At 49.7% G+C, this 24,878-nt stretch overlaps 1 protein-coding gene across 1 annotated transcript in view; it reads right to left on the bottom strand.

The window, feature by feature from the left end:
- Positions 1–24,878, bottom strand: part of GIGYF2 (GRB10 interacting GYF protein 2) — a 1,757,193-nt gene that overhangs the window by 350,202 nt on the left and 1,382,113 nt on the right. The window contains exon 22 of the mRNA XM_078666006.1: positions 2,830–3,048. Coding sequence (XP_078522132.1) covers positions 2,830–3,048 — 219 coding nt within the window. The remainder of the gene's footprint in view (positions 1–2,829; positions 3,049–24,878) is intronic.

The following is a 24,878-nucleotide window of genomic DNA, read 5'->3' as shown; positions in this document are numbered from 1 at the left end:
CCACTGAGATTCTGGTTGTGTAGTAACGCCCATGGGGGTGGGGAGTGCAATGCAGTGCAACAGAACAGGACCGCGTTGTTCTGTGAAAACAATAGGAAGCCACAGACATTCACATGTGGGCATAACCTTCAAGGCACACACTAAAGCCCAGTGGTTGTTAGGAAGATATAGTTTGGTAACCAGTTTTAAGCTTCTACGCTCCACCAAAGCAAAGAGTTGGTTTCACCAGCTTTTTTTAACCATTGTCTTTTTTTTTTTAACTTAAGGGGAGGTAGGAGATGCCAAAATACTGATATTTCATTATTGATACTGATATTTTATTATTCATACTCATAATATGCAAATTCAGCAGCAGGTTGGTAATTTTTAAAAGCTCCGACCATCTTTTCAATTGGCTCCTCTTACTGTCCTTTCGAAATTGTTTCTTTTGATCGATAAATAGGCTTAGTAGTCCCTCCTTGTCTGCATTTGTAACCTCCCATATGGACTGGGCTTTTTACTTATGCTGTCACACGGTCTGCTTTATCTAATCTCTGAGCACTATTTTCTTTAATGATCTTAAACTATTCCACCCACGACGTGCTTTCCAGCAAGGCAGCATGCCACCCGCTTTTATATATTTAATAGTAATGGCTGCGGGTCCACTTTAACTATAGCGGCCTTGCTTATTTATTTAATTTGCAGCGCAGTCCGTTTAAACTATAGCGGCTGCGCTTATTATTAATGTATTTTTCAGAGCGGTCCTCTGTAACTATAGTGGCAGCGCTGCAGAACCTTAATTTATTTTTGGGTGAAAGCACCCCAAACTGCGCTTTTACTTAAAAGTTAGCCGCGGCCTTTCTTTGGAATCCTCTCACTGTAACCTGAATATGGCAAGTATCATCTAAAGAAAGAGGCGCGGCCACCATTAAAGTGGTCTCACATTCGCGAGAGTTTGAGCTATTGGCATTCTAAATAATAATTCCTTTTATACGTGTGTTGGTTTAAAAAAACACAAATAAAAGGCATTGTCATTTACAATGCCAATAGCTTAAACTCTTGCAAATGCGAGACCTATTGCATTGAAAAAGCTTGTTTAGATCTTCTGGATACTTATGACATTCCAGTAGGTCTTCTTTTTCTCTATAGCGTTTTTGTTTATAAGCTCAAGGAGTGGAGGGGTGCTAGCAGTACAGAACCTCCAAAACATAAGCCTATGCACCTTTTTTTCCTTATTACTGGCTGAACTAAAGCGGTTACCTTGCTTTATAGAGTACTGTTGGGAGGGGTAGAACACTCGCTGTCGTCTCTCCGGGCCCAGTGGGAGGTGGACTTCAGAATGCCTTTCTCTGACTCCCCCTGGAAGAGGGTACTGGAGTCTAGTTACCCGTGTCTAGAACGCTCACTTTAAACTTATCCAATTTTTCTATCTTCGTCTGGCCGGACACGCCACACCCCATCTTATTCATGCCATGTTTTCATCAGGATCCTTAAAGTGTCCCCGCTGTTTGACCACGGATGGATATTTTTATCACATGGTTTGGTTGTGATAATCGTTTCTTCCTTATTGGTCCTTGGGCTTGCAAGTAGTGCAGAGAGCTACAGATGGGGAGTTCCCGATTAGCCCTGAGCAGTATTTGTTGGGTCTTCATTCCCACTAAACGGCTTGGCAGGTCACTGATAGATTTCTGGATCTGCCTTTAATCATTGCCTGCCGGCAGATGACTGAGTTGGAAGTCCCCCCAGGGTCCAAATATTTATCGCTGGGGGCTGGAATTGTTGCGTTTGGCAGATTTTGAGTGGCAGGCAATCTGTCGGGAAGAGGCTAGGGGAATGCGAATGGTGGCAATACTGCCTGCCTGGGATGCCATATTAATAGCGTGTCCGCGGGTGGGCTATGACAGCCAGGTGCTTTCATGTGGGCCTGTTTCAAGCAGTGGATCCTCGGATATGGATGCAAAAGCTGCTCACTCAAAGGGAGATGGCTCCGAGGGGAGGCGTGCCTCTAGCTCTGCTTTCCAGTTATTGCCCTCCATTCTCGTTGTGGGAGTATGTTACAGACCGCTGTTATTGCTGTGTGTGCGACAGGTGGGATGAGTATTGCTTCTTGATTGCAAACTTACTATTTGCTTATGTAATTTTCTTTGTATCATGACTGGGACTGATCTTTCTGCCAACTGAACCATTATTGCATCTGTTTGGTTACTGCGCCTAAAAACATGATTTACTGTGTGTTGCTTCTTGGTTTGTGTGTAAAACTTAATAAAAAATAAACACCTCAAAACAAAAATAAAATTACAGGGCTCCGGGAATTTCAAAACCATTACAACAGTATCTCGTTGCCAAAATGGGGGCAAAATGTAGGGTGGGGTAAACCTGCAAAAAGTCAGTTTCATTACACACCCGAAAGACAGAGCAACCGAACACAGAAATTTAAAGGCAGAGGACAGATCTGAACAAAGATATGATACACCCATACCGGCAAGCTTCTACTAGATTACTGCCGACCACCAAGAGGGCTGTTTCAGTCCCATATACTGGTGGAAAACCAGACTGGAATGTTTTTAAGTAGTAATCTGGGATAACTTGGCTCAACTGGATCTGCAATGGATTCCTAGATTTCTTCAATAAGTGATTAGTAATAGCCAGAGGTTCAATACCAGTGAGGTGAATGGTGACACTGGCCCATGTTGGCTCATATATGGGGGTTGGTATTTTTTTTACACAGGCTAGCTATGTAACAGATTTAGTGTGATCTTCAGTACACGAAAAAAGATTTGTGTTACAATTCATTGTGGGGTGGGGTAGATTGACTTTTAAAACAATGCAGAGGCTTGCAAAATGTATTACCTTCATTTGAGCCATTTGCAATTGTTGCAGTCTGCGCAGTGCTTCCTGCTGCCTTTGCCGCTGTAATTCCTTCTGACGTTGCTGTTCCAACTCTTTTTTCTTCCGCTCCTCTTCTTCCTGCTGAAGTTTTGCCACCTCTTCCTCCTTTTTTAATCTATTTTCCTCTGCCAGTCGCTGAGCTGCCTCTTCTTCCTCACGCGCCCACCTAGCAGCCTCTTCCTTCCAATGCATAAAAGTGAACATAGGCTATAAGAACATAGGTAGTAAGGAATTTGAACCTACAAGACAATCTAAAAAAGAGTCACTACCCTACATTCCAATGAAAGCAACAATGCATATTATTAACATGTTTTAACACTTCAGTCAGTTGAAATTTGTAATAAACAGTAACTTGAAATTCTGATTATATTTACTGCAGTCCAAGAATAAGTAATCTACAGATTACAGATTTCACGAATTTTTGTGAAAAACATTTCAGTAAACACTACTAATGGTGGGTAGAGGGTACAGTTGCTGGGAAAGCTGCTATTAGAGACATAGAAAAGTAGTGACGGGGTCTTGTCAAGTGACAATAGGCAGCTCTACCAGTCCCACTGAGTTTCAGGGAGCAGGTCCCAGACTGGAGCGAGGAAGAAAATAAGTTACTTACCTGTAACTGTGGTTATCCAGTATTGGTATCTTTCACAGATTCACATGCCTGAATCATTCCCTGTCGTCAAGATGGGAGTCCCACTGTAAAATATTCAAGCAGTGCTTTAAAAGTTTTAGACTTTAATGGCCATAAGCCATGTCAATAGTAGCCTACCTATGTCCTTTTTAAAAACAGACCTAATGGACAAGTTACTTACCTTCGGTAATGATATACCTGTAAGAAACATTAGTAGTGATAGATTCCTTACCTTAGAATTACCCCCAGGCGTCAGACTGGATCCGGAAAGGTTACATCAGCAGTACCTTTCCTCATCGGTAGGTGTCGTTGTGCGGCTCTGCGTCCGTCGCTGGGTCATGGTCGCCGAGATGATGTCACGGGCACTACTTAGACGCCGCCCACTGATGTCAGTTCTGTACACAACTTTCCACGCCAGGAACGCAGAGCCATGCAAGAAACTGACCACTGGTGCATTGAAACCAGGGCCCTGAAAGGGATGATCTTGACCCTAGAAATCAGTTCGTAGAACGGGGAGGATGGGTGGGGTGGTAAGGAGTCTATCACTACTAATGTTTCTTACAGATATATCTTTACCGAAGGTAAGTAACTTGAACCATCTGAAAGAATAACAGCGATAGATTCCTTACCTTAGAATAGATACCCATGCAATACCAACCCCGTTGGTGGGTCTGTGAACCAAGATTACACCAGAAAGTCCTGGAGAACAGAACGGCCAAAGAAGCCATCTCTCCGGACTTGGCTGTCCAGGCAGTAATGCTTAGTAAAGGTGTGCAGCGAGGCCCACGTGGCTGCCTAACAAATGTCTTGCAGGGGGACATCGCGTCCCAATGCAGTAGTGGCTGCAGTTGCTCTAGTGGAATGAGCATGCAGCCCCACCAGAGGTTCCTTTTTAGCCAAAGAGTAACAGGCTTTGATACATAAGACAATCCAGCGGGAGATAGTCCTCTTATGAACTGCCGGACCTTTCTTGGTGCCAACATAGCCAACTAAGAGTTGGTCATCCACCCGGAACTGTTGTGTGCGGTTGAGATAGAAGGAAAGCACACGTTTTGGGTCGAGACGGTGGAGCCTCTCTTCCTCTCTGAAAGGATGCATAGGTGGAAAGAAGGTGGGCAAGGTAATAGTCTGCACAATGTGAAAGGCTGTAAAAACTTTTGGCAAAAAGGAAGGACGGGGTCTGAGCACAACCTTGTCCAGATGGACCGACAGAAAAGGAGGCTTACAAAAAAGAGCCTGGAGCTCACTCACTCGCCTAGCGGAGGTGATGGCAACCAGGAAGGCAGTTTTCAAAGTCAAGAGACGAAGAGGACAGTTATGAAGGTGCTCGAAAGGAGCACACATGAGATAAGAACCAGATTCAAGACCCACTGCTCCATCACAAACTGAATAGGAGGGAAAAAGTGTGTAATGCCCTTGAGAAATATATTATACAACAGGAGACTTGAAAAGAGAAGGCTGATCAGGGAGCCTTAGAAAGTCTGAAATGGCAGTAAGATAACCTTTGATAGTGCCCAGAGCAGAGCCCTGCCGGGCTAAAGAAAGAAGGAACAAAAGGACTTTAGAAAGAGGAGCAAAAAGAGAATCCACAGCCTTTGCTGTGCACCATGCAACAAAGTTGTTCCACCTGCGGGCGTATACCACCTTAGTGGAGAGACGCCTAGCTGCCAGAATGATTCAGAAAAGGGGGTGGTGAATGACATCACAAACTTCAGGAGGCAAGTCAAAAGGAATCAACTGCCGCCGCTCAATCTCCACACAAAGAGGTGGAGACTGGAGAGGTATGGGTGGAGGACCGTCCCCTGCAGCTGCGACAGAAGATCCTCCTGAAGAGGTAGTCTGATCGGAGGATCAATGCACATACTGAGTAGCTCGGGATACCAAACTCTTCGAACCCAGTCCAGGGCCACAATAATAACTTGGGCCCGGTCGCGCCGGATCTTCTTCAGCACTCTGGGTAGAAGTGGAATAGGTGGAAGGGCGTACAACAGACCGCAACTACACTTGCGACGAGCGAGTGCCGCCTTGGAAATTCCAACGCTCAGAACTGCTGACATCGCTCGTTCTCTTCGGTGCGAATAGATCTAACCAAGGCTCTCTCCACTGCCGAAAGAGACCTTGCGCCATGTCCGAGTGACAATGCCGTTCGTGATCCATCTTGCACCTGCGGCTGAGCTTGTCCGCCCTGGCGTTCAGAGAACCTGCTAAGTGTTGAACCACCAAGGAAAGGCCTTGATGCTCCAGCCATGTCCAGAGGCTGAGGGCCTCCTGACATAGGGTCCATGACGCATACCCCGCCTTGCTTGTTGCAGTACCACATGGTGGTGGTGATGTCGGTGAACACCTGCACTACTCTCCCCCTGACAGAGGGAAGGAATGCCTTCAGTGCAAGTCGGACCGCCCGAAGCTCCAGAAGGTTGATATGGAGAATGGACTCCGCCGGGGACCAGAAGCCTCTGATCTCCGCCTCTCCCATGTGGCCGCCCCATCCCAGGAGGGACGCATCCGTCACTACTGTGAACTTGACTGGGGTTGGGAGAGGGATCTGCCATCGACCCATTGCCGGTCCGTGAGCCACCACTGCAACTGTTGTGCAGTGCCCTCCGAGATCTGGACGTGATCGGACAGGTTCCCGTGATGTTGCGCCCACTGGAACTTCAGGTCCCACTGCAGAGCCCGCATACGTCATCTGGCATGATTGATCAGCAGGATGCAGGAGGTCATGAGGTCCAGCAGTCTCAGGGTCACTCTGACCGAAAACCCAGGATAAGGGCTGAAAGATTGGAATCAGAGCCCTAATATCCTGGACTCGCTGTTTGGAATGATAGACCCAAAACTGCGCCGTGTCCAGAACCGCTCCGATGAAGAGGAGCTTCTGAGAGGGAATCATGTGCGACTTCGGCACATTGATGGAGAACCCCAGCAAATTCAGGAGGTCGGCCGTAGTGTGGAGGTGGGAGACTATGTCTGACACGAGCCCGCCTTCAACAACCAGTCGTCGAGATAGGGGAAGACTGAAACCCCTGATCTGCGCAGATGAGCTGCGGTCACCGCCAACACTTTCGTGAACACCCAAGGGGCGCTGGTAAGGCCACATGGGAGCACGGTAAATTGAAAATGCTCGTGGCCTACCATGAACCGCAGGTAACACAGGTGGGCCTGCAGGACTGGGATGTGGAAGTAAGCATCCTGCAAGTCCAGCGCTACAATCCAGTCTTGTGGGTCGAGAGCAGACAAGACCTGAGCCAAAGTGAGCATCTTGAACTTCTCTTTGCGGAGGAAGCGATTGACGTTCCGGAGATCTAAGATAGGACGCTGCCCTTGTCCTGCTTTGGCACCAGAAAGTAGTGGAAATAGCAACCACGACCTACTTCTGGTGTCGGAACACACTCGACGGCCCCCTTGGCCAGGAGGGCTGCAGCTTCCTGCTGAAGAAGCAACAAGTGATTCCCCGACATGCGGCGGTATTGAGGTGGCATGGCTGAAGGGGTGGTCTCGAAGGGGAGGGAGTAGCCCCTTTGGACTATTTCTAAAACCCTCCTGTCCGATGTGATGGTGCGCCAGTGGGGGAGGTGATGGCGAAGCCTGCCGCCCACTGGCATATGATGGGCCTGAAAGTTCGGACTAGGAAGGTTTGGAGGCAGTGGTGGCCGGGGTGGAGGTGGACTGACCTGCCCGATGGCCCCTCAGTCTGCCACGGCAGAACCCGCGTCGCCAGCCGCGCTGGGATGGTTGTTGTGCAGGCTTGTGGCTCTGTTGCGAACGCTGCGGGGCGCCCCTTCCGGTGCCACGAAAGGAGGAAAAAGCAGCCTACTGAGGAGGGCGGGCTGTGGAAAGCCCCAAGGACTTGGCCATAACCTGAGAGACCTTAACCCGCTCCAAAGCGTGGTCTGCTTTGTCGCCGAAGAGGCGACAGCCATCAAAGGGCATGTCCATAAGTGTGTTTTGGAGATCCCCCGAGAATCCAGTGATCCTCAACCATGCGTGGCATCAAAACACCACCGTCGTTGCCATCGATCTGCCTAGTTAATCGCAGTGTCTAGGCCACAACAAATCATGAACTTAGCTGCGTCTCTCTCCTCTGCAACAGCCTGGGAGAGAGCTGTCCGGGCCTTCTCCGGACACTGAGGCAGCACTTGTGCCACCGTATCCCACAGAGAGTGGGGTTAACGGCCCAAGAGGCATGCGGTGTTCACGGACCGCAGCACAGAACAGGTGGAAGAAATTGTTTTCTTTCCTAACGGATCAGTTTCTTGGATTCCCTATCCGGGGGTGCGGAAGGGAAGGCAGTCAGGGAAGCAGAGGCTTGGACAACCAAGTTCTCAGGGGTGGGGTGTTGGAGAGGGAAATGGGGTCACCTGGAGCCAGGTGATGGTGTTGGGCCACGTTCCTATCCACAGGAGCCCCTGTGGTGGGCTTGGACCAATAGCCCAAAAGAACGTCAGAGACTGCTTCTTTGAAAGGAAGCAGTGGCTCCGCAGAAGTAGCTGCTGGCTGAAGCACTTCCGTCAGGAGGTTGGTCCTGACAGCCACAGTAGGGAGCACGAGGTGTAGGGCCTCACCCGCCCTTTGCAACACCACAGCATAACTAGTGCCCTCTTCCGTAGCCACGGTAGGAGGAGACAGCATGCCAATGTCTGGTGAGGTATCCAGACCACTGGCATCCCCCAACTCCTCTGCTCAGTCCTGTTCAGACTCGCAAGCAGCTGCGAGAGGGTCCTTAGACCCCTCCCAGTCCTCCCCTTCCTCCTCAGGCTGGCGTAGAGGCCGAAAATAAGGAGTAGGGACATGGGGATATAAATCCCCGAGCAGCGCCTAAAAAGAGCGACGCCGGGTCGAAAGCGCGTCCACTCAGGGGCTGAAACCGGGGCCGACGTCGTCCTGAGGAGCAGACGACGTGGGTGGAGGTGTTATAAGATCAACCGGGATCCAGGGAAGTCTTGCTGCGCCGGCGATGACGGAGCCAACGGCGGTGAAAGGAGAGGACCACCACTCAGGACCGCGGGGCCTTAAGACGCACCGGCAGACTCGGCGGTTTAAAGAGGCGAGCCATGGCCGACAAGAATTCCTGTATCCGGGCCGGAGTCGCAGACGAACACGGAAAGGGCAGGTAGGCCGGCGGCGACTACATAGGCTCCGCCGGAGGCACCACCCGCACCCTCATCCGCATCGTGCAACCGGCGAGGGGAAGTAGGAGAACGATGTTGTTTCTTCGACTTCTTGTGCTTCGCCTTACCTGACCCTGAGTGCGAAGACTTTGATCCCGAAGACCAATGGTGATGACTCCGCGCACGGTCCCCCGACTTCCGGGCTTCCAGCAACTTTTCCGGACAGCTGCCGCAAAGTTTTCAGCGCTATGGCCCGGCTGTCGGGCCATGACTTGGGGTCGTGTTCGTGCCCCAGGCAGAAAAGACACACTCGGTGTGGGTCTATCACCGACATCATACGGTGACAGTCCTCACAGGAATTAAAACCGGGCATCCTAACTGCACCTTAGGACTTGATGAAAAAATAGAGTCAAAAAGTCAGTCAAAAATTGACTGGGGGTTCCTGCTCTACCCGGATCTGCACTTGCTGGCGCGGAAAAAGAAATAACTGACATCAGTGCGCGTGGGCGTCGTCTAATTAGCGCCCGCCGACGTCATCTCGGCGGCAACGATGCCAGCGACGGACGAGGAGCCGCTCAACGCCACCTACCGACGCGCAGGGGTACTGCTGCCGAAAACTTTCCAGATCCAGTCTGATGCCTGGCGGTAATTCTAAGGTAAGGAATCTATCACTATGTGCCTCTTTCAGATCTTGGAACCAAGCCAATCAGCTGCCAGCACCCTCTAAAACACTCAGCAGAGGCAGATTCTCTCAGATTTTACTTTTGAGATTACTTTTCTTACACAGTGTAATATACCTGGATACTACAATGGGACATTTCCTGTAAACAGGTAAGTAAAATCGTTTTTTGTTAGGACAATTTTCAAGAATTTCTTTAGGGTTTCAAATTCCACACTTAAAAACTTTTCCATGATAAACAGTCAATGTTATCCTATGGAGGAAAGGAAAATGCTACTTACCAGTGTGCATCTGTTCTTGGCATGTAGAGCTGCAGATCACTACACTTTTGCATTAGATCGCCACCTGGTGTTGGGCTCGGATGATTGCATGTTGTCGTCGTCTTGGAAGAAGTCTTTTGTAGTCACTAGATAGGTGACTCCTCCCTTGGACGATAGTGCGTATGGGCATCGACTCCATCCTTAGATTGATGGAGTTAGTAGAAGTAAAGAAAAAGGATGTCCATGCGTGTGCATCTAAGTAGGATAAAACTGGAACAGATACACGCCCGGGGAGGTGTGAGGGCGTGTAGTGATCTGCAGTTCTACATGCCAAGAACAGATGCATACTTGTAAGTAGCATTTTCCGTTTGAGGCATATGAGCTGCAGACACTACACTTTTGCATCGATTGTGCAGCAGTGTTTCCCCTAGCGGTGGTCACCTGTGTCTCCCCTAGCGGTGGTCACCTGTATCTGTTGCAGTAGTTTGAAAGAGAGTTTTAAGGACAGCTTGGCCTACTGCAGCTTGCTGCTTGGCTTGCATATCAACACAGTAGTGTTTAGTGAAGGTGTGTGTTGTAGACCATGTTGCTGCCTTCTAGGGGGATGTTCCATAAGAAAGTCATAGAGGCTCCTAGATTGCGTGTGGAATGCGCTCTAGGAGGAACTGTTAATGTACGTTTTGCTTTTTGATAGCATATTTGCATACATTTTACAATCCATCTTGCAATTCCACCTTTAGAGATGGGGTTGCCTTTATGTGGTGGAGAGAAAGATACAAACAGTTGTTTTGTCTTTCGAAAATATTTAGTCATATCTATATAGTAGAGAAGAGCTCTTTTAACATCTAGTGTGTGAAGAGCTCTTTCTGCTACAGAGTCAGGGTTTTGGAAAAACACAGGTAACTCTACAGATTGGTTTAAATGAAAAGGACTAATGGCTTTTGGAAGGAATTTAGGATTAGTTCTTAGAACCACCTCGTTACGATGTAGTTGTAAAAATGGTTCTTGTACTGTGAAAGCTTGTATCTCACTCTTCTAAGAGGTAATAGCAACAAGGAAAGCTGTTTTCCATGTGAGAAATTGCAGTTCACATTTGTGTAAAGGTTCAAAAGGGGGACCCATGAGTTTTGTAAGAACAACGTTTAGGTTCCATACTGGAGAAGGTGGTAACCTGGGTGGAATGATTCTTTTTAATCCTTCAATAAATGCTTTAATAGCAGGTTCTCTAAAAAGAGACAGCTGTTGTCTGTCTTGTAAATATGCTGCAATTGCTGCAAGGTGCAGGCGTATGGATGAATATGCTAAGTTACATCTTTGTAAATGTAAAAGGTAGCAAATTATATTTTGGATAGAAGCATCCAGGGGATCAATTTGGTTATTGCTGCAATAAATGGCAGCAGCATAACAAGCTCTGATAGTAGGTCTCCCGGCTTTTTTAATGATGTTCATACAGTCTGGTGGTAGGTTAAGATAACCAAACTCTAAGACTTCAGGAGCCAGATCGCCAGATTCAGTTGATTTGGGTCTGGATGTCTGATGTCTCCATGGTTCTGCGTTAGCAGGGAAGGTGTCAGTTGTAATTTTTGGTGTGGAACTAGAAAGAGTTCTAGCAGTGTGGGATGTGGGAGCTACCAGGATTAATTTTAGGGACTGTTGTCTGAGCTTGCGTACTACTAATGGCATTAGTGGTAGTGGCAGAAAAGCGTACGCAAATTTGCCTGACCAGTTCTTCCATATCGCATTGCCCTGGGACAGCGGGTGTGGAAACCTGGCGGCGAAGGTTGGGCATTTTGCGTTTTCGTGTGTGACGAACAGACCTATGTCTGGATGACCCTACTTTTGAAAAAATGGTTGAAGAACTTGCGGATGTAGTTCTGTCAGGGGGTCCCCTGCTCGGCACAGGCTGAGCTAACCGACTCTTCGTCTTCCCCACAGACCGGCAGCTACGGGCCCTTTAAGGACAGCCTGGCCTTGCAGTTCCCCGGACCACCTGACTTTGTTGGCCTATCGGAGCCGACCTCGCGTCTTAAGGAGGTGGATCCGGAAGACGCCAGCGCTTGTGAGCTGCGGAGAATCACGTCGTGGGAATCCGACGTGCAACGCCAGGAGAAACAAGCCGACGAGGAGAAACAAGCCGACCAGGACACAGAAGGACCGTGTTTGCCCGGACCCGAAGAAGACGCGGAGGTGCCCCTGCTGAGTGACAACGGAGACGGGAGACTGACGGAAGGCGTAGCGGAAGCAAGGAAGCCAGGAGGCCAACGGTTCCGTGTTCCGCCCAGCCACGCGAAGGAGGACGCGTGGCTTCTCCAGGTGCGTGGGCGTTTGCGTGCGCTATTTCAGTTTAAGAGGGGAGGGACCGGGTAGGCAGCGAGGCGCTGTTTGGGCACTGAAGTCTTCCTGTGCACACACTCACGGGTCGCTCTAATTGATGTCCTTGCTTGAGCGGTGGTGGTTACCTGTTCCCTCACTCCCTACCCTGACTGTAGTCTTAGACAATAGGACAGTCTACTAAAGCCCGTTGTTCTCTTCTTTTTCCTACATATGCTGGAGTCCGGATACATCCACCCAGGGGATACTACACCTGAAGCCCTAGGATCCTGGACTTTGCCTGATTTTGTACACCTGCAACCCTATCTTTAATCGTTAAATAAACAGTAGAACTGTCGCCCAAGTATTGGCTCCTTCCTTCTTGCACCCCCGAAGGTGACAAGTGGCGAGCCAGCCAGGAGTATCCGTCTGATAGAAGATGGAGGCCATGTTAACTCAGATGAGCGAAGGGCATGCCAAACTTGAATGGGCGATTGGACAGACAAACGAGCAGGCTGAAAGTGACAGAGCCTCCTTCACTGCCGCTATCCAACAGCAGTCCGAACACTTAACCAAACTAGCTGAAGGGCAAACGCAATTGCTGGCCGTTCTGGGGCAAGGCAGAGTAGCAGCCCCTCCTGGAGCAGTAGTACCCTTACAGAAGTACGTCGCGGGAGACGACCCTGTGTCTTTTTTCCTCAATTTTGAAAGGGCGGCCAGAGCCAGCGCATGGCCAGGGGAGAGATGGCCCTTTTATCTCGCACCTCTCCTGACGGGGGAGGCCCAGGCAGCCTATCAATTGGCCAATAAGGATGGGACAGCCACCTACGGACATGTGAAACAGATAGTCCTGGATAGGCTGGGGGTTGATGACGAGACACACAGAATACGCTTTAGGCAAGAAAGGGGAACCCCAACGGACGCTCCTAAGACTCTGTTCTACAAATTGAAAGACGCAGCGGATAGGTGGTTAAAGCCACAAGAGGGGAACATGGACAATGTCATGAACAAAATATACCTAGAACAGTTCCTGGAGGCCCTGCCCTTTGGAACACAGCGGTGGCTCCGACAACATGCAGGGTTGACATTAGATCATGCCATCGAAATGGCCAACTCATATGCCCGAGCTCAAACTCGGCCTACGTATAGAGAACCCGAGAAACCCCTCGTTTCCAAAACCAACCTAAAGCCTGACAAGAAACCTTTCAAACCTCAAAGCGAACCACCGTCATTTAAGCCAAGGCCTCCAAAGCTTGAGCCCCCTGTCATGACCAGTCCACAGTGTTATGAATGCGGCGAATGGGGTCATATAGCGAGGTTCTGCCGCAAAAAGAAAGAAAAAGATGAAGAGCCCATGGAGGTGGGATACGTGCCGCGTGCTATAATGTATGCCCAGGAGACAGGACCAGCTTTTTATGTAAGTGTCCTAGTTGACGATAAGAAAACCCGTGCTTTACTGGACTCTGGGTGCCGCCATTCCGTTGTTAAACAAAGCACTCTGTCCCCTTCTTCTCTGCTTTTGGACCGTACAGTTCGCATCAAATGCGTGCATGGGGATATTCGTACCTACCCTTTAGCCCAGGTCACTCTAAAAACAGAAAAGGGAACCCAAGTACAGTGCGAGTTAGGGGTGCTCCCTGAACTGCCCGAGCCACTGATCATTGGGACTGATAATGAATGGTTCTCCACTCTCATGGCTGAAGTCCTAGACAAGCAGGGTCATCATGGGATCCGGGAGGGTCTGTTGATAGAAGAACCCTGGGCCACTGATTCCAACTTTAGGGCGGCACAACTGAACGACGCGTCCCTAACAACCGCTTGGCAGAATGCACAGAAGAACAAAGGGGTACAACAGCTCCCGTATCCCTGTTTTGTTGAACAAAACGGACTCCTGTATAGAATAGGACAGGACCAGGCCACTCCCCAGTTACTAGTGCCAACAACGTTCAGGGAACAAGTGATGTTTTACGCTCACGCACACCTTCTCGCTGGTCATTCTGGTGCCGAAAAGACCACCAATTCGATCACAGAGCACTTCTATTGGCCTGGGGTGTACGCTCAAGTAAAGAAGTACTGTCAGGAGTGCCAAATATGCCAAAAAAGGAACCCCTACATTCCTCCCAAAGTTCCTCTTGTCCCTCTTCCAATTATAGGGACTCCATTTGAAAGAATAGGAGTAGACATAGTGGGTCCTTTGCCTAAATCACACCGGGGGTACCAATATGTAATGGTGGTAGTTGACTACGCAACGCGTTATCCCGAGGCATTTCCCTTGAGGGCGGCTACGACCGGCGCCATATCCCAGAAACTGGTTGAGTTGTTCACCCGAATGGGATTTCCCAAAGACATAATCACAGACCAAGGGACGCCATTCGTCTCTCGTCTTATGAAACAAGTATGTGGTTTGTTGAACATAAAACACCTTCGCACTTCCGTATATCACCCACAGACCGATGGTCTGGTCGAACGCTATAACGGGTTGATAAAGACCACCCTAAAAAAACTATTGTCGGGCGACGGGAAACAGTGGGATCAGCTACTTCCGTTGGCCCTATATGTGCTACGAAGTCAGTACCAAAGCAGTCTCGGGACTTCCCCCTTTGAGCTACTGTTCGGACGGAAGCCCCGTACTCTGTTAGAGATAACCAAAGACAGCTGGGAGAGGACCGGGTCCAAGGACGCTGAAGAGCTCTTGGACTACTCACAGCAGTTTAAGTCCAGGTTGCACAAATTGAGGACCTTGTCCTATGAAACATTGGAGAAAGCACAAGGGAAGCAAAAGACCTTTTATGACAAGGGCAAGAAGTGGAGAGAGCTAAACCTAGGTGACTGGGCTCTTGTTCTTCTGCCCACGTCTACCCATAAACTTCGCAAGGAGTGGCAGGGACCTTTTCAGGTAGTGAAGAAGATAGGAAGGACCACCTATGGCCTGCGACTGTCTCCTTCCCGAACGCAAATCTACCATATCAACCTACTTAAAAAGTGGTTGGGTCCCCCGCCCAAATCCCCTGCCTCTGTATCCCTAGCCACGTCCTCTGCTCATACCATCGACCAGGCGGTTGTAAGTCCCGAGCTTCTTGATCCCCAAAAGAAGGAATTGAGAGACCTGTTATTAGCACATCAGTCCATATTCTCTGATCAACCAGGGCGTACTCCACTAGTGGAACACCATATCCCGACCCTTCCAGGGGTGACTATTAAACAGAAACCCTATAGAATCCCCGAAGCCAGACGGGCTGTAATAAAGGAGGAAGTACAGAAAATGTTGGAGGCGGGAATCATTGTTCCTTCCACAAGCAACTGGTCTTCTCCAGTGGTCCTGGTGCCGAAGCCCGATGGCAGCAAGAGATTCTGTATTGACTTTCGAGCAGTAAACAAAGTGTCAAAACAAGACGGTTATCCCCTACCCAGAGTAGACGAAATGGTAGAGCGCCTTGGTGAGGCTCGATTCATAACAACTATTGACCTCACCAAAGGATATTGGCAGGTGCCCCTGTCCCCACAAGATCAGGAAAAAACGGCCTTCATAACACCAGACGGCCTGTTTCATTTCACTGTCCTACCATTTGGCCTCCATGGGGCCCCTGCTACCTTCCAACGTCTCATGGACACAGTACTAGCCCCTTACCGACAGTTTTCCGCGGCCTACCTGGACGATATTGTCATTCACAGTCCAGATTGGCAAACCCATTTACGACATCTAGGGTTGATTCTAGGGGCCCTGGAAAAAGCGGGTCTACACATAAACTCCAGAAAATCACGATTCGCCTTTACACAGGTCAAATATCTGGGTTATGTTCTTGGTAACGGTCAACTGTACCCACAACAAGAGAAAGTTAAAGCCATTCAGGGTCAAAACTTCCCTACAAACCGTAGAGATCTCAGGGCCTTTTTGGGTTTGGTGGGATATTACAGGCGCTTTATTCCACACTTTGCCTCTGTCTCTGCTCCATTGACAGATCTCCTAAAGAAAACAGCCACTTCTTCTCAGTTCAAACACCCCTCTCCTCAAGCACAGGGCGCTTTCCAAGCCCTAAAAGATGCCCTATCTTCTTCCCCTGTACTCATTACTCCTGATTTTGAGAAACCTTTCTTTTTACAAACAGACGCATCAGGGGTTGGGTTGGGGGCTGTGCTCTCGCAACACGACACAGAGGGAAGGGAAAGACCCGTCCTATACTTGAGTAGAAAGCTTTTTCCTAGGGAGGCGGCTTATCCCACGATAGAGAAAGAGTGCTTGGCGGTGAAGTGGAGCATAGAGAAGCTTCGATATTACTTGGATGGCCGACGCTTTACCCTCTTCACGGACCATGCACCTTTACAGTGGCTCCAAAGGAATAAAGGGCGTAACGATCGTATCCTTCGTTGGTTCTTGTCCCTCCAGGCTTATGAGTTCGATGTCTGCCATAGGAAGGGTTCTGAACAGACCAACGCTGACTATTTGTCTCGTTACCCTCTTTCCCCCGAACGGGAAAAGTCTGGGGGAGGGATGTGTCAGGGGGTCCCCTGCTCGGCACAGGCTGAGCTAACCGACTCTTCGTCTTCCCCACAGACCGGCAGCTACGGGCCCTTTAAGGACAGCCTGGCCTTGCAGTTCCCCGGACCACCTGACTTTGTTGGCCTATCGGAGCCGACCTCGCGTCTTAAGGAGGTGGATCCGGAAGACGCCAGCGCTTGTGAGCTGCGGAGAATCACGTCGTGGGAATCCGACGTGCAACGCCAGGAGAAACAAGCCGACGAGGAGAAACAAGCCGACCAGGACACAGAAGGACCGTGTTTGCCCGGACCCGAAGACGCGGAGGTGCCCCTGCTGAGTGACAACGGAGACGGGAGACTGACGGAAGGCGTAGCGGAAGCAAGGAAGCCAGGAGGCCAACGGTTCCGTGTTCCGCCCAGCCACGCGAAGGAGGACGCGTGGCTTCTCCAGGTGCGTGGGCGTTTGCGTGCGCTATTTCAGTTTAAGAGGGGAGGGACCGGGTAGGCAGCGAGGCGCTGTTTGGGCACTGAAGTCTTCCTGTGCACACACTCACGGGTCGCTCTAATTGATGTCCTTGCTTGAGCGGTGGTGGTTACCTGTTCGCTCACTCCCTACCCTGACTGTAGTCTTAGACAATAGGACAGTCTACTAAAGCCCGTTGTTCTCTTCTTTTTCCTACATATGCTGGAGTCCGGCTACATCCACCCAGGGGATACTACACCTGAAGCCCTAGGATCCTGGACTTTGCCTGATTTTGTACACCTGCAACCCTATCTTTAATCGTTAAATAAACAGTAGAACTGTCGCCCAAGTATTGGCTCCTTCCTTCTTGCACCCCCGAAGGTGACAAGTTCCCATTCGTGAATTTGTTGTGTCTGCCGACTCAACAGATCTGCTATCTGATTGTGTACTCCTGGAAGGTGCTCTGCTAGCAGATATATATTTTGAGGAATGGCCCATCTCCAAATGCTCTGTGCAAGGTGGGACAGTTGTAGAGAGTGTGTCCCCCCCTGTTTTTATATATAATACATAGCTGTCATGTTGTCCGTCCGGATTAATACAGCTTTGTTCTGTACTTGTACTTGGAATGTTTTGAGTGCTAAGAATATTGCTAGCAGCTCTAGATGGTTGATATGGAGTAGTTTCTGTCCTGTAACTCCAGTTCTGTAGTAGGGGTATCTCTGTTATAGTCATAATCTAGTGAATAGTCCCGCCCATGTGCGTGGACCCCGGAGCAATCAAAAATAATCTCTTAAAGTGTTGAAAAAATGCAGAACTGCACAGACACTTAAGAGAGAATTTAAAGACAGATAATGCAGCCTATAAAAGGCTACGCTGTCCAGTACTTCAACTAGAAATTCCACCACAAAATCCACAAAACAGCAAAGCCTGTACAGATTTCCTTTGCTTTAACAGCAAACACCCTCTGGAATGATAGAGAGGAGAACCTGGACAGACAAGCCCCATAGGCTGCCATTATGTGGCTCAGAGCAGGATACTGTGCCTTTAAGAGAACCTTCCAGAACTTCACAGTATCCCAGAATGCACTGCAGGTCCCACTCACTTTCAGTTCTTTTTGAAGGCGTAACACGCCAGACCTGTAGCATTCCTTACGTAACTATCTCTCTCCACCGGGGAGGAGGGCGGGCGCTTATGACTATAACAGAGATACCCCTACTACAGAACTGGAGTTACAGGACAGAAACTACTCCTTCTGTAGTAGGGGATCTCTGTGTATAGTCCTAATCTAGTGAATAGGTTGGCAAGCCCATCCCCACACCAAAGCGGCGGTGGAGAAAAGGGAAATAACACCACTATTGTGCGAACAGATTTCGCAGCGAAGCCTGCCCAACCTGAGCGTCTGCCCTGGCATCAGTGTCCAGGCAGTAATCCTTATCTGGCTGCATTGACGCTGTGACCGTCCTGAAACCTTCAGAAGCGGTCGCTCCCCACGCAGCTCCCAGCACAGTAGCGGTATCGTAGAGATTTGCATTGCCAGACTGCCCTAGCCGCATTGACGTTGTTAACTGCTTGCCATGAATTATTGCAGCGTAGCGCTTTATTTTTCAAACGCGCATTTGTGCCTGCCTGCTGCTCTCTGTCTAAATATTGATTGTAGCGCTATATTTCCAAAGCGCGCTTCCATCAACATTGTTTTGTGACTGTCTGCCTCAAGCTGAATAATTTCCTTTGAGAATAACGTTAACAGTAGGTTGAATTGTGATTTGTGCATTGCGTTTATTTTAGCTGCTGCCCCAATCCAGTTTCGCTTTTGGCCTGCAGCCATTTTGTTGTTGTTTGTGCTTCCCTGCCCGGACCTCCACCCCGCTACCGCCTCCCAGCTGCTCCTCACTCGCCCCTCCCCCTCCCACCATCCACATATGACAGATGCCTTTCCGCGCAGCATTCACGCGCAGCGGTCGCGCCCTATGCGCGCCGAAGGTGCGCCAAAGGTAAGCCCGTCTACGCCCGTCCGCGCCTGGACCGCGCCCAGAGCCAGACCCCCTGTTCCTCTCAAAACCCTCTCCACCCGTATAACGTATGACGCCGCTACCCTCCTTACCCGTAACCCCGGACGAACACCACAATGCTGCGAGGCTGCCCCAGGACACACCCATGGACCCTTCGCCTGCCACTCCTGCAAGTTCGCCTGCATCAAGACCCACACCAAATCCACAAACCCCAAACACAGTTCCAACCCTAACCAACTGAAATGCATCCTGCTGAACACCCGCTTGATCCACAAACACGCCACTGAACTCTGGGACCTACTCGACACTGCATCGCCAGACGTCGCCTTCCTCACAGAAACCTGGATGAACGCCTCATCAGAGCCCGACATCGCCATAGCAATCCCGGACCCTTACAAGATCATCCGAAAAGACCGCACCAACCAAACAGGAGGAGGCATCGCCATCGTCCATAAGAACACCATCCGAATTACGACCAGCTCCGTCGATAACCTCGCTACCGCGGAACACCTTCACTTCCAGATCCACACCGACCCCAGGACCACACTTAGAGGCACCCTCATCTACAGACCACCAGGAACCCGCACACAATTCAACGAAGACATCACTGACTTCATCAGCCCACACGCCCTCACCTCCGAGAACTTCATTCCACTGGGAGACCTCAACTTCCACCTGGAAAAGAGAAACGACAGCAACACCACCACCCTCCTAGACAACCTGGCCAATCTCGGACTCAAACAACTTGTTGACACCCCCACCCACCTTGCAGGACACACGCTCGACCCTATCTTCACCTCCAGCAAACACATCTCCTTCGATCACACCACAGCACTCCATTGGACGGACCACAGCTGCGTTCACTTCAGCTACAAAAAGACCTCGACCCATAACTCCCCACAACCTATTCCTCGAAGAAACTGGAACAAAATCACAACCGACCAACTCATCACATCGCTTAACCAAAACCCTCCTGCCATACCATCGGACACAAACGAAGCCGCCCCCAATCTCACACAATGGATCACCCACAGCGCTAACGAATTAGCTCCCTTGAAATACCACCAGATCAAACAAGGCAGCATAAAAGCCCCCTGGTTCAACGATGACCTTTAAAAATCCAGGAAGTTATGTCGTACTCTCGAGAAAACCTGGAGAAAAAACCCAACCACTGACAACATGACCACCTTCAAGGACGCCACCCGCAAACACCACAAATTGATCCGATCCACCAAGAAATCAGCGTTCAAGGATCGACTCGACAACAACGCTCACAACAACAAGGAACTATTTAACATCGTCAAAGAATTTACCAACCCCACCGCCGGCACAAACGACATCACTCCCTCCCAAAACCTCTGTGACTCTTTATCCTCTTTCTTCCACAACAAAATCGCCGACATACATAACAGCTTTGAAAACCAGTCCGAAGAACAGTTCACTCCACCCACCTCCGAACCAAAACAGCACTCTCACAATCTTTGCGCCTGGAACCCAATCACTACTGAAGACACCATCCGCCTGATGAACTCCATCCACTCAGGATCGCCAACCGACCCATGTCCCCACCACATTTTCAACAAAGCAGACTCCATCATCGCACCCCACCTCCGCGATGTCATCAACTGTTCCTTCAACTCCGCTACCTTCCCAGAAAGCTGGAAACATGCTGAACTCGGCGCCCTTCTGAAAAAACCCACAGCAGACCCCACTGAACTTAAGAACTACCGCCCCATCTCACTCCTCCCATTCCCTGCCAAAGTCATTGAGAAAGCCGTCAATAGTCAGCTCGCCGCCTTCCTTGAATCCAACAGTTCCCTCGACCCCTCACAGTCCGGCTTCCGAGCCAAACACAGCACCGAAACCGCCCTCATCGCAGCTACAGACGACATCCGAACGGTACTGGACAACGGAGAAACAGCTGCCCTCATCCTACTTGACCTCTCCGCCGCCTTCGACACAGTCTGTCATAGCACCCTCATACAACGACTCAGCAATGTCGGAATACAAGGAAAAGCTTTGGACTGGATCATCTCGTTCCTCGCCGGGATAACACAGAGAGTCCGCCTCCCCCCTTTTAGATCAGAAGCCACCAAAGTCATCTGCGGCGTACCACAAGGATCATCACTCAGCCCCACCCTCTTCAACGTTTACATGAGTCCCCTCGCGCGACAACACAACCTCAACATCATCTCCTACGCAGACGACACCCAGCTGATCCTCTCCCTCACCAAAGACCCAAATACCGCCAAAACCAATCTACACGAAGGAATGAAAGAAGTAGCCGAATGGATGAAAAACAGCCGTTTAAAACTAAACTCGGACAAAACGGAAGTCCTCATCTTAGGATCACCCCCCTCTGCTTGGGACGACTCATGGTGGCCACCGGCCCTGGGAACAGCACCCATACCAACAGACCACGCTCGTAACCTAGGCTTCATCCTAGACTCCTCCCTCTCGATGACCAGACAAGTCAACGCCGTCTCATCTTCATGCTTCAACGTCCTTCGCATGCTCAAAAAAATCTTCAGTTGGATCCCCACCGAAACAAGAAAGACAGTCACCCACGCACTGGTCACTAGCAGACTGGATTATGGAAATACCCTCTACGCCGGAACCACAGCCAAACTACAGAAAAAACTCCAACGCATCCAAAACGCCTCAGCCAGACTCATATTGGACATCCCCCGTCAAGCTCACATCTCCGGTCACCTGAAGGACCTCCACTGGCTCCCCGTCAACAAGAGAATAACGTTCCGTCTCCTCACCCACGCACACAAGGCCCTCTACGACCTAGGACCCAAATGCCTCAACACACGATTGTCCTTCTACACACCCAGCCGCCAACTACGATCATCCAATCAAGCCCTCGCCGCAATTCCGCGCATCTATAGATCCACAATGGGAGGAAGATCCTTCTCCTACTTAGCAGCCAAAACCTGGAATTCTCTCCCCACTCACCTCCGCCTTACACAGAACCACCTCTCCTTCAGAAAGCAGCTAAAAACCTGGCTATTCGATAAGTAATGCACACACCCTCCCTCAAGCACCTTGAGACCCTCTGGGTGAGTAGTGCGCTATACAAATTCTTGAACTTGAACTTAGCAAAGGTATGGACCGACTTCCAAGTGGCCGCCTTGCAAATTTCTGCAATGGGAACATTACGAAGCAAAGCCGTCGTGGCAGCTTTGCCCCTGGTGGAATGAGCCTTAGGTGTGCCCCCTAAGGTCTTATTAGCCTTATGGTAACACAATTGTATGCAGGACACAATCCACCTCGAGATGGACTGTTTAGAGGTAGCAAGACCCGTCCTGACTGATCCATAATTGATAAACAATTGGTCTGACCTACGAATATTTTTGGTTTTATCCAGATAAAATTTCAGCACCCTCCTAACATCCAGGGAATGTAAAGACTTTTCCGCTGGAGATGAAGGATTCTGAAAAAACGTAGGTAAAGTTATAGTCTGGTTGGCATGGAAATCAGAAATAACCTTGGGAAGAAATTTAGGGTGAGTACGCATAACAACCTTAGCAGCATGAAATACAGTATAAGGTTCATGGCAACACAACGCCTGAATTTCACTCACCCTGCGGGCCGATGTAATGGTCACGAGGAACGCCGCCTTCCAGGACAGGTGCTGCAACGAAGCCTTATGAATAGGTTCAAAAGGCTCCTTCAGCAATCTGGACAGCACCACATTCAATTCCCATGAAGGCGAAGGAAGCCTGACAGGAGGGAATACTTTCTTCAAGCGTTCCGAAAAATCTTTGATCACAGGGATCTGGAAGAAGGAAGTCTGTGAAGGGCATTTCCTGTAGGCAGTCAAAGCAGCCAGATGAACCTTAATGGAATGGACATTAAGGCCAGACTGCGCCAGATGTAGTAGATATGGAAGGATGACATCCTCCTTGCATGTCGTAGGGTCATAGTTCTTGGACTTGCACCAGATGCAAAACCTCTTCCACTTGTAAGCATAAGAAGTTCTAGTGGAAGGTCGCTTAGCCTCCTTCAGTATGTCCATGCAATCCTCTGGGAGATTCAGATGGCCATATTGCACTATCTCAGGAGCCATGCCGCCAAACTCAAAGACGAGAGGTTGGGGTGCAACATCCACCCCCGAACTTCGTGAGAAGGTCCGGCCTGCACGGCAGCTTCATGTGAGGTAGGAGAGACCGGTGAAGCAGGTCCGTGAACCACCACTGTCTGGGCCATTCCGGGGCAATCAGGATCATCCGCGCCCTGGACTGGGACAGCTTGATGAGAACCGTCGGAATCAGGGGAATGGGTGGAAAAGCGTACAGAAAGCTGTTCGACCAGTTGATCCATAACGCATTCCCCAGCGTCCCCGGCTGGTAGTACCTGGAGGCGAAGTCTCGGCATTTGCTGTTTTCTGCCGTGGCGAACAGATCAAACGTCTTGAGTTCCCCACCTTGCGAAGACTTCTCCCAGTACTTCGTCGTTTATGACCCATTCGTGGTTTTCCTGAATCAGTCTGCTCAGTGCGTCTGCCTGAACATTCTGTACACCTGGCAGATGGGTGGCCGTTATCGTCAGTCCTCGGGCCAGAAACCAGTGCCAGATCGCCTGCGCCTCCTGCGACAGGGTGCGTGATCTCGAGCCCCCCTGCTTGTTGAGGTAATACATCGTGGTCGTATTGACCGTCTGTACAAGCAGAGAGTTGGTCTGGAAGGACAAGTGAAAGGCCTTCAGTGCCAAATGAACAGCTCTGAGTTCCAGGAAATTGATGTGGTACGTGGACTCCGTCGGGGACCACGTTCCTTGAATCTGTAAGTCTCCGGAGTGCGCTCCCCAGCCCTGGAGAGAAGCATCCGTCACGATAGTCTGAGTGGGAATGTCCTTGTGGAAGGGAACCCCTCTGAGGAGATTCTCCGCTGAACACCACCACTTCAGAGACTGAAGAGCATGCAGAGACAGTCGTATCTTGTCGTCCCAAGATCCTCTCCTCTGGTCCCACTGATCCTCCAAGCAAAGCACTCCTGCAGCGGTCTCATGTGCAGCCGCGCGTGTGGCGTCAGGAAGATACAAGATGCCATCGATCCCAGTAGAGAAGACACCTTCCTCACTGTTGTAGATGGAGTGGTCATAAGAGCCTGAGCCTTCCGAAGGAGTGATAATCGTCGCTCCTCCGAAGGAGACGCGCTTGCTAAAATCGTATCGATGGTGGCTCCCAAGTACTGAATGCACTGGACCGGAGTCGGGACAGACTTGGACATGTTGATGTGCAACCCCAGCTTGTTCAATAGAACGCACGTCTTCTGGAAGTGTGCTTTAGCTTCCGAGAAAGAGGAGGCCTTGATCAACCAATCGTCCAGGTACGGGTAGACAAACACCTTGTTCTTCCTCAGGTGTGCCACTACCACTGCCATGCACTTCGAGAATGTTCTGGGCGCAGACTTCTGCCCGAACGGAAGTACCGTGTACTGATAGTGATTGGTGCCGACTTGAAATCACAGGAACTTCCTGTGTTTGCGTGCAATGGGAATTTATTTAAATCTCACCTACCAACGAGATGGTTCCCATTTGTGACGATCCTGGTATTTTGTTTTTTATTCATTTGTCCAGATCCAGTTTCACAAGAGTAACTATATGAGAGTCTTCTAATGGGATAAAGTGAGAAAGCAACGACTAGCTAAACGGTGCAACCACATTGCACGTAGCCAATGCTAATTCAGAACGGTAAGCATTGGACTCTAATTCTTAATCGTATTAGTTCCCTTGTCATCTGGGAACTTATAGCATGAGAGCGATAATTTAATGTATAGATTAGTTAAAATTACACATTTGAGTTCAACTACATACATGTATCTAATCGACTAACATCGAAAATGCTTTTTTCAGCTTTAGGACATTATTACCGTTGCTGCCTTTAAGCCCCCCCTTTTTTGTAATTGACATGAGAACAGTTGCTCTCAAATTAATCGAAAGATGTCTTTGCGCATTACAGTGATTTACCTGTCAGTAGAGTTGATAGTTTTTCTCCTCCTTTTTTCATATTGCTTTATTTCATGTGAAGACCATAATCGAGGGACAGTAAAAGAGAGAAACGAAGAAAG

Source organism: Lissotriton helveticus, chromosome 11 (genome assembly GCF_964261635.1).
Source record: "Lissotriton helveticus chromosome 11, aLisHel1.1, whole genome shotgun sequence".
Lineage (NCBI taxonomy): Eukaryota > Metazoa > Chordata > Amphibia > Caudata > Salamandridae > Lissotriton > Lissotriton helveticus.
The sequence above is the reverse complement of the archived record's forward strand: the minus strand, read 5'-3'. Positions and strand labels throughout refer to the sequence as shown.